The sequence below is a fragment of the Barbatula barbatula genome, assembly GCF_947034865.1.
Source record: "Barbatula barbatula genome assembly, chromosome: 19".
Lineage (NCBI taxonomy): Eukaryota > Metazoa > Chordata > Actinopteri > Cypriniformes > Nemacheilidae > Barbatula > Barbatula barbatula.
In genome coordinates this window covers 17,905,200-17,915,968 of record NC_136782.1, presented here as the reverse complement: position 1 = coordinate 17,915,968, position 10,769 = coordinate 17,905,200, and the positions used below count along the sequence as shown (strand labels likewise).

The following is a 10,769-nucleotide window of genomic DNA, read 5'->3' as shown; positions in this document are numbered from 1 at the left end:
CCCTCTCCAGCCAACCTCATCAAAGTGGGACGACCTGCTGTGACCTCATCAGCGCTGGCTGACCCATGATGACCTCATCAAAGCAGGACGCCTCACTGAGCTCAGAGACTGACAGGTTGCACTGACCATCGAGGAGAAAAGCGGGCCATCAATTATCAGAGAGTGCAACACCGATTTTCCTGCTCAGATATCGGTAGGCACACATCACTTGACGTTTCAGTTTCAACTTGAGAAAAACTCACTTCGGTCTGGTTTGATTTAAATGAAGTTAATTAAATTGTGACTTGGGTGGATTGGATGTCACTTTGTGAAGTCACGGGCAGAAGGCCACAGTTTGTGTTTAGAGTATATTTACACAGTTCGCTCCAGACAGTGGAGAAAAAATAGGGTTTACATGGAAGGAAACACAAAGGGGGTCTTAACTAATTTTCCCAAGCAAATCCCATCCGCCTTTCACCAACCACAAAGCCTCAAACCCAGACAACCAGTCATCACCCCCTCGCAACAATGACTTCCACCCACTACAGTTCAGGAAAAAAGAACAGGGTGACAAAAGGCCTGAGAGAAAGAATAGAAATAATAGCGTGATAAAATGATGGTATGCTGTAACATTCCTTTGGAACTTCGTAAAAAATGAAAATTTCTGATGTGATTTTGAAAGAAAGTTGGAGGATTAAAGTGTGCGAAAGAAAGTCTGACCGAGTTCCCAATAAAACGCTGGATTCCATTTAAAGAAAGAAGGGAAAAGAAAGAGGTGTCATTCGTACGTTGTTTCTCATTGAGAGTTTGAGCGATGAGCCAGGTCATCACATCTCTCCACCTCATCCATCATTTCCCTCAAACAAACAAGTGCATCGCAGATCTTTTCTCTCTCTGCTCCCTTTCACCAGCTTTTCTCTCCTTCTCTCTTTCAGACTCGCAGTGACTGTGGGACAGTAGAAGACTGTGAGAGAGATGACCAGAGATCAGACTCGCGCTGCGTATGTCTGGCAGCTTGTGTGAGGACTTTATGTGTCTCGGTGTGAAATAATGCAAGTGTAGAAGAGATTTGTTTTTGCTTAAATGCGACTTTATTGCTTCTGTGTGAGAACCTCAGGTGGCACCATCTGCTTGTCAGAATTTTTAGTGTCTTAACTGAGAGAAACACAGTATATTAAGTTCTAATGACAATGAAGTAGGATATGCCAAGCGTTAATAAAGTCATGGTATGGACTAGATTAAATGTTTTGCATAAAGTACAGAAAGTCTTTTCTTTTTAAAAAGATCATCGTCATGACAGTGTAACAAAAATTGTGAGAAAATAATATTGAGTGCATTTCATTTGATTTAAATATAATTAGTTTTTGTCTAAAAAGAAAGGTATTTATTATTTATTGCAGTATTGAAATATTATGAAACTATGTATATTGCATCTATATGTATATGCAATTTTACTTTACAATTATTATATAACTAGTCTATCTAAAAGATACATTGATCGCAATATTTAAATGATACTGAAATAGGCTTTATTCTCCATTTCACGGAAACATTTATAGATTGAAATGATGCATATTGCAAAATGTATTTTACAAATAAATGTGACGTTGCGGGGAACATGACGTGAATCGATAAAAATGGAGACAGAGACGTTTGCAGAGTGCACAGTCCGCCCACACAGGAGTTCTTTATTTCTCAGTAACTCCTCCCACAGTATTGAATTATAATGCAATACAGTTACATCGTAGAAAGCATTAAAACAGAAGTACCTCAATTCACTGATTACTTTTAAAAATGGGATTATAAACATCGACAAAACAAAAAATAAAAAAGTGAAATAGGAAAGATCTGGTCCTCGTGAGGATAAACAAAATCTGGCATTTCCCATAGGTTTGGCACAAGAAATCAACATGGACCCAGACGTCACACAAGCTTGCAGACAACCATAGAAAATGTCAGTTACAGCTTGGACCAATCATGCGTTTTATGAAGAAATAATATCAGCTGTTTTTATTCTTTCTTTCCATTTTCCTCTATTTTATCATTTTTTTATATTTTACAGTTGAGTCAATAAATCGTCATACAAAAAACCTAAGTAATATCTATATCATTTACCAGTTTCATTAGAAGTATAAGCTGTGATGGTACGTTTAATACTATCTGGCATTCAGAGACATTTTCTACAAACCCCAGTAGACCGTGTGGAGTCTTTCCCCCGAAATTTCAGTGTGAAATTCTCCTTTTCACCGCAAGGGGGTGCTCGAGAGCAGTGCTATTCAGTAAACAAACTACAGTTTGCAGAGAAATAAATACAACTTTCAAGATACACAGAAATTACATTGATGACATCAACCAAGAAAAAAGGACAAAAACAAAGCAACAAATGACAAGGGAAAACATAAGGAACCCATGATTGTCTAAAAATGAAAGACACAAGAGGATGGTGTATAGTTAAAAACTAGCATTCGGGTTATTTAGTGGTATCGCTTTCCAACGAATGGACGGGGTTACCATGAAAACGACAGAATGCCCTTCTAGTTTTTATCTTAAAACTAGTTTATTTTCTCAGTTTAGAAAACAATGATTTGAGCTCTGTTTCTTACAACCGTTTTCCACCATTAAACAACTAAAGGGGCGTCTGTTGTCGCACAGACTGCTGGGTAAGTGGGTAATGCAGTGCTTTCATTGGACAGAACTTGCAAATAGTCACCGTCTCGCTCCTTACACCTTTTTTAAAAGCAGCGTCCGTGAGAGGTCTCAAGTTCACACCTTTTAAGTGTAATCGTTTACTTTTTAAATCACAAACCTAATGATATCCTACCCTCAACCCCTGATTCGTCCCTTTTCATACGTTTGTTAACTTGTACGTTTCTGTACAAGAAGAAACAGGTGAAATGCTTCAAAAACACACACTTTCGTGTTTCCTTTCTGTATTCGCTTTTTTGTGTGTGACTTGTTCATATATATTTACATGTCGGTAGGCTCTTGTGCCTGTATACACAGCGATCACATTTGTCTCGTGGAAGACTCTCGTCTGTTACTCTTAGTAACCATCAGCGGACAAAACTCACAAACATGACACCAACAGCAATTTTAAAAACTGTTCACCAGCTGCCACAGCTGTGCAAAATATTGAAACTTGACAGAATAAATACAATTATTATTATTATGTATTACCACTATTGTCATCATCGTCTTCTTCATCATCACCATCAAAATTACAGACACTATTGTCATTGCTTCTAACTATATTCAATCAATCAAACAGTCAATCAATCAATAATTGTTCGTGTATATGGAATAGTGTTCTGCTACACACAGTAACTGGTTGTGTACAGTATAAGTGTATGACAATCCGGGCACTTGTGCAAGTGTGTGTACTGTACGTGTGTGGACCAGGGACTCCAGCGATAGTAACACAATGTTGTTAAGTCACGTCTTGTAGTACGTGAGGGTGTCATACGTGACTGAGAGACTGAATTGCGCTGGTTTCTGCTGCGCGGGCCAAGCTGTGCCACATCGGGGCATTATGGGTAGACGAGTGGAGTGGATCCTTATCGGCTAAAGACAGCATCATGGCGTACGCCTATAGACAGAGAAATATACGATTACACACACATATGTGCATATACAGTATTTATGTATACATCATGTTTCTAAGTGAGCGATGCTTGAGTAAACTATTATCTATGTTCGTTAACAATAAACGATTTATGAACAAATTACGTTTTGCAATGATACCTGTGATTTAGACTTTCTGTACAGGGGCTGTTTAATCCCTTCTTGCAGGTGGGCAGGGCCAAAGCTGCTGACATCACCATCGCTAAGATCACCGTCCTCCATACTAAAGTGGCGGATATGATCCATCGTGGAGAAACTGCTGTGATCTTCATCTTCCTCGTCCTCATTAAATCTGAAATCATGCAAATAAATCATTTTAAGAACTTCATGATGGGATATATCTTAGTTCTGTGATTTTTTGCACAAGTACCTTTGCGGTGAGGATTTGCTGTTCAATTCCAGATCATCTGCTCCCTCAAAATCCATGTCGTCATTTATGATGTCATGGTCCAGATTGCTAGTCACACCTTCATCGTTGGGTTTCCTAGCGCTTTCACTGCGCTCTGCCTCCTCTTCCTCTGCTCCAAGCTCCTCCCCTTCCTCCTCATCCAGGTCACGTGACCCTGACCCAGGCAGGGCTTTATCCCCATCAAAATGGCTGCCATTAAGTCTGCAGAGAATAGAGACGGTAATCAGAAATGACGTTTCTCAGGACAAGAAAATCATTCAGTGCAGAAACGACGTTCTGTTTGTTAACAAAAATAAACCACTTAGAAAAGTAGAAACACGTGCCCGCTTTTTTCTGAGTGAGAGGAAATGCTGGAGAATGAAAGTAGTGGAGTGTTTGGCTGAATGTGAGACGAGGGGACCCCGGTTTGTCATCAGTTATGAGGGTTAGCAGAAATGAGCCGCCCATCGACAGGGTACTTAGACTGCAGGCCTCTTCACTTCCTGTCTCTCACAAACAGCTCACCTCTCCTCTTTCCCTGGTTTATTTTCTTCTTTATCTCCAATTCATCTAATAGGCCAAATATTTAGCTGACAGCCCATTTGGTGAGTGGAGGGAAGGAGCTGCCAAAGAAGTCATTTCCCCACAGAGACATAGACAGAGCAGCTATCCAAACTCTCTCTCTCGCACACACAGAGAGAGAAACCAGCCAGCGGCAACACATTATGCGCGAATCGCTTGTTCTGTCACGATTCTCTTTACTTCTAAAATTTAAAATAGCAACTTCCCATCTGAACTTAAAGGGTGGAAGAGAAAATTACGAAGAGAAAAAAATTCTAGTCTGTGTGTACAGATGTGCAAGAACGGCAATGAAAATATTACGGAGAACTATTGCTCAAGGACGATTATAGAACATCTATTAAAAAACCTCAACAGGAAATGTTTTCAGCCAGAAATGATGGATTAGAGAAAGAAATAGAGTGAGTGAAAGATAAAAAGAGACGTTGAGTCAGAACTGTTGCGTAGCGTACTGCAGGCTGCTGAGTCAAGAAGGTCATGTGATTTTTTCCAAACTTCTTTCATCCGACCCAACACATCACAACTTTATTTTCAATGTTATATAATTACAGCTATGTTTGCGATTAGTTGTTCTATTGAACTTCTTCTCGTTCGTTTCTATCTCAGCTTTAAAACCTGGGTTTAAACTCTTTCCTCACATTGGCATAGCATCATACGGGTTAACCGTATATTTCACATCTGAAATAATCCCCTAAATCCGCCCCTCTCATCTCTCCACACCCTGCTAATACAGAGAGAGAGAGAGCGGGCGAGAGAGATGGCGTGATAATGAAAACAGATTGGCTAATTAGAGCGAGCTGTGGTAATTTGTGGAGGATAAAGTATCTATCAGGAGCAGTCACTCTGACAGGAAACATTCGACGACCTCTGACCTCCTCTCCCACACCTACTTCCTGTTCACAAACACATGTTGGGACCAGATGTGTGACGCACAAGGTACATACACGCATGCACGTGGTCAATGTTGCAACTTGCGTCTTCTTAACAATGAAAATATCAAACAACAAAAGAATGCGAGAGATCTGTATCTCAATCGATCTGTCCGTCACGCACACACATGACCGGGTCAAACCGTCAGAGCCCCATCCAACCTGATGATCATTTCTGGGAAATGATCGGCGAAAGAGCTCGGAGATAATTATCATATGCAGATGGCAAAATTCATGTATGCGCACGCAGCCAAAAGTCACTGGCTTTCTGCACGCGCTCAGAATCGGCCCATCGGTAATCACGTCTTCCAGAAGACCTGCCCCGATCTTTGCTCTTAAAAACCGCAGGCGACAGGATAATGATTAACAACCATACTGAGTGTATGTACACACACACACGCACACACCGAGCGCGTACGCTCACATGTGCAGTTAATACACACTTCGATTTGTAAGTCCGCTCCTTTCATGTGAAGCCATTCATGCACACACAGAGGTGCAGGTTAATGAATAAGGTATGAGAAGTGTTGTGTTCAGTAATGTTTGTGTATAATAACCTCCATTCTGCCTCAGGCAACTAGAGGAAACTGATGACTGACAGCCTAATGGACAATCCGTTTGCATGCGTGTGAGTCTACTTGAGTGTGAGTAGCTTTGAGTAAACAAAAAGAAAAACATGATTGCTTTTACAAAGTGTGTATCTGAGTGAATATGTAAACTACCTGTATTGTATGAATACACAGTCAAAGTGATAGTTCACCCAAAAATGAAAATTCGTCCATCATTCACTCACCCTCTTGTCATTGCAAACTTGCATGACTTTATTCCGCAGACTACAAAATAAGATATTTTGAAGAATGTTGCTAACCGGCACCCATTTCGTGTTCATACAATAGTAGTGAATGAGTGCCGGCGCTGTTCGGTTACCAACTTTCTTCAAAATGTTTTCTTTTGTGTTCTGTGGAAGAAAGACATTACATTTATCATGGTTAGCAATAAAGAAAATCTGTGAAAGTAAAACACTGCATTATAATTGTTTTTAATAAAAAAACTTTAGATGTACTTTAAATTGAAATTGATGTTTTATGAATTATGACTTTTATTCATATTGTTCTTGGTTCATTTTTGTGCCTTCATGTTTCCAATAAATATACATTCTTTCTTACGCGGTCCGGTCAACCACATCTCTCACAACCTTCCAAAAACGTAAAACCCATCTCTTCTGCGAATACTTGACAGACAAATGAAAAAGAAAGTACACCAACCCTCTCTCTTCTCTCGACAGGTAGTGGTCTAGTTTTTGTTTAAACTAGTAACTTTGAATTAGCACCTATTGTACTATTACTCTTTGTATGACATATCGCTTATTGCTCCCTGAACTCTTTGTAAGTCGCTTTGGATAAAAGCATCTGCTAAATGACTAAATGTAAATGTAAATACATTACGCTATGTTGTAGCACTGTCTACGAGGCCAAGATAATTCTTTTTTTAATATTGTATTAGTGTTTGATAGGAAGATAATGGTGTTTACCCTTCCTCCGACTGTGATGGAGATGTGGCTGTCCGTGCTGTGTTACTGATGAAATTTCGTATTTCGTTAAAATACGAGTCCTCTTTGTCCTCCAAGATGGCGCTGCCGCTATCCAGCTCTGAACGGGGCGATGACATCGCAGTGCCTACACATACAAATGACATACACATCAAACACAAGAACGACTGTAATAATATTTTTGCATCATTTTCTGTGAAGAAATGTGCACATACCTGATAAATTACCGTTCTCATGTTTTTTAAGGTGGCGGTCCAGGTTGGTCTGTTGACCGAAGCAGCGGTCGCACAGGTGGCATTTGAAAGGTTTCTCTTTGTTATGGATGTTGCGGATGTGACGCTGGAGATTCGATGAAATACTAAACGAACGATCACAGTACTTACATCTGTGGATAGACAAAAACACATTATTACACAATACAGAAATACAATTTGTAGCTTAAGGAAAGAATGCACCATTTTCTGCACCCAATGTTTATTTTAAGCATGTATCATTTGTTGAGGTATCGTTTTTATCGTTTGATATCATCAGATTTTGCTCTTACTCTGAAAGTCACCTTGAAAAGTTAACTTTTAAGGTGCTATATAAGTGTTAAACTTAACTTTATTTATTATTATTGCTCTTACACTAAAACCTCACAAAATCCCGAACACACGACTGAGTGGTCATGAACTCTTTGTCTCTCATCTTTGGCCAACTCAGTAAAACTCAAACTCTCCACTCAAATGTTCTCCCTTTTTTCCCTCCTGCCCTGAAAATGACAGCATGTGCCAAGTCCCTTCACGCAGAATTATCCTGTGTGATTATGCGATCATATCTTCCTTTTGACCGTAGAGTTGCGCTAAACTGCGTCTCCCAGGAATCTGTTATCTCTCCCCCTCTTTCTCTCCGTCTCGCCCTCCTCCAACAGCAACAGAAAAATAGAAATTAAATTGCAGTTAAGAGCTGATCAGCGGCTTGTTTAAAGCCCTGCCAGCGCGAGAAGATTGAGGCTATCTGGAAAGTAACAGAACCCGGCACAAACCTCCCCTGTGGTCAAATAGACCGCAAACGCAGTGTGTGTGCGCGAGCGCCTGTTCTGTGCAGTATTTTAAAACTCCTTAAAAAACTGGGAGGCCCAGCGCAGACCTAATTACCCAGCTGCCTTTGCTGGCCCACAGCTGTATGCCACTCATCAGCTCCATTATTCATTCAAACTTCCTTTAGTCTTCCTCTCTCAACCTTTGTTTGTCTCTCTCTGCCTCTCTCGTGAACTTCCTGTCACTCTTCCCATATGATGATAATGCCCTATTGCATAGTTATATTATATTGAATAATCGACTTATTATATTCGAATCTAAAGTAACGTTATACAGAAATTATTCAAATTAAGCAATAACCAGGGAAAAGGTGTAACACAGTGATTTTACATTGGTTAATGATTGTTAGATATCTATCCCAAATTATGGCTTTTATATATAACATTAGCAATAAACTGAAAAATGTAGGGCTGCCAAATCGTATCCAGAAGTTTGTGTTTACATGATATATGTCTGTGTACTGTGCATATTAATTTTGTATTTATAAACACACGCACATGCATGCATTAAGAAAAATATAAAAATTTAATTATTGGTAAATATAAATAAATACATCTGAATATTATTATTAATTTTTAAATACAAAATGAATATGCACAGTACACAGACATATATTATGTTAACACTAACTTTTATATTGATACGGATCGAATTATTTATATTATGAAAACTTTGTTGACCTCACTTACATATTCACAAGTGCAATGACAATTGTAAAACGACTTAAAGCCACTTTATCTCATTTTAGTGGTGGACCCATAATGCTATTTGTTGCGCATGTGAAGAGTTGTTTACATCATTTGTATGTGTGTGTGTGTCACCTGTAAGGCTGCTCTCCGGTGTGTGTCCGTAGATGTCTTGTAAGGTTTGCTGAGCGTGGGAATATCTTCCCACAGTATCTATAGGGGAAGGAAACAGATCTCCAGGAACAATACTCAACAATACACACATACATTTCCCCAAAACACCCCTGCATTCCAGACTCAATGCTGTCATTACTCACTAAACATCAAACAAACGTTTGTTTAACATCTGGCTAATAGGCATACAAACAAACAATAAGTTTGTATGTTATCGCGTATCCTTCTATTTTAATGTGCAAAATCCGTAGCTATTCTAAACGTTTATATTATACTAAATATAATATACCACAATATGAAAGTAAAGGTGTTTAGTTTCATAAGATGTGACCCTGCAGAGTGAGTTTTCATCTTGATGGTTACCTGCAGGTGTAGCGCTCTTTGCCCTTGCGTAACAGTGTTTCAGGAAGGGTGGCAGGTGGAGCCCGGAAGTCGAACATGGAAGGAACGGAACGCATGATGTCACCGCCGTCTGGCTTCAGAGAGCTGAAAGACTCCAGCTTCTCGGCCATGTTTTCAATTGCTGACATCTGCAAGAAAAACAAGCGTGATGGGTAAGACGTCCTTACAGTCACCTGCATTTTACTGAGTTGCACTCTACCCTGGTCAGTACATGCATTTTGTCCACTGGGACAGAATATGGATAACTGTGTAATAAAACGTCCAATTTTAATGCACACACGCACACAAACACAAAGTTTGAGATGGACCACACACACGGACACACAAATCTATGCGGATAAGAACGACTGCCAATTTACTAATGAAGTCTAATAGTTGCTTTCATCAGAAATGGACACGATCTCTGGGGGGAAACAGAGAACAGCATAAGGTGTGTGTGTGTGTGTGAGGCGCTGAAGAGCACGAGTGATTCATGTCCTATGTTGGCCATAAAGCATTCAGTGCACAATATGAGCAGACAGCACATTCGTCAATATGAAAGATGTTGACATTACTGATCAAGACTGAGACAGCAGTAATAATGATATCATAGGGAGGAGAGGGAGGGGCCGAGGATGGCGGGGGGGTGTGTGGGGTCCCTGCAGACGAACAGGCCTATGAACCACAGTGTAATGCTGAGAGCTTACAAACGCGTTCAAACATTTGCATTATTTCGAGTGGTTTGAATTTTCTTGTTGGGTTTTGCTGACTGATCACTCCTGATTCACAGTGGAGGACATGCACAAAACCACACCAATAGCCTGTTCACACGTGAAATTGTTAACCCTGAAAATTCTTAATGAAATCCAAGTGACATCACTAACATATCACTTAACTGTTTAATGAAAGGGTCATATGAGCTTGGGTATTCGGAATCTCGAATGTTTCGTTTTCGAAACCACAGTAATCCTTTCAGTTTAAAAGAAGTCCAAAATGTCTCAAACTGTGTCGAAATTGTCAAGAAAGACGGCATGAAAAAATATAATATGAATAAATTAGAATGTTGTAAATGTTGCTTTGGCAATACCAGTGCAGTTTTTTTCATGCCTAATTGTGTGTGTGTGTGTGTGTGTGTGCGTGTGAGAGATAGAGAGAAAGAGAGGTGTGAGAGAGAGAGAGAGAGAGAGAGAGAGAGAGAGAGGGAGATGTTTGATGAGGAATGACAGCTGAAGGTTAAAGTTCTTCATCTGAGAGTCAGACTCATATCCTCTGTGAGGATGTGAAGTGTCAGATCTGTTTGATTAGGGAACACCAACTCTCTCTCTCTCTCTCTCTCTCTCTCTCTCTCGCTCTATAAATCACAGATTGATTTAGAATGAGAGAGAGAGAGATGAAGAGAGGTGT

The 10,769-nt window shown here is 39.9% G+C and overlaps 1 protein-coding gene across 4 annotated transcripts in view; it reads right to left on the bottom strand.

The window, feature by feature from the left end:
- Positions 1-1,634: 1,634 nt before the first annotated feature.
- Positions 1,635-10,769, bottom strand: part of mecom (MDS1 and EVI1 complex locus) — a 127,196-nt gene continuing 118,061 nt past the window's right edge. For all 4 annotated transcript variants that reach the window (XM_079480841.1, XM_079480843.1, XM_079480842.1 and 1 more), the window contains 7 exons: positions 9,348-9,514; positions 8,946-9,023; positions 7,261-7,430; positions 7,028-7,172; positions 3,971-4,210; positions 3,721-3,892; positions 1,635-3,565 (listed from right to left, as the gene is read on the bottom strand). In XM_079480841.1, the coding sequence (XP_079336967.1) occupies positions 3,437-3,565; positions 3,721-3,892; positions 3,971-4,210; positions 7,028-7,172; positions 7,261-7,430; positions 8,946-9,023; positions 9,348-9,514 (1,101 nt within the window). In that variant the 3' untranslated portion in view covers positions 1,635-3,436. The remainder of the gene's footprint in view (positions 3,566-3,720; positions 3,893-3,970; positions 4,211-7,027; positions 7,173-7,260; positions 7,431-8,945; positions 9,024-9,347; positions 9,515-10,769) is intronic.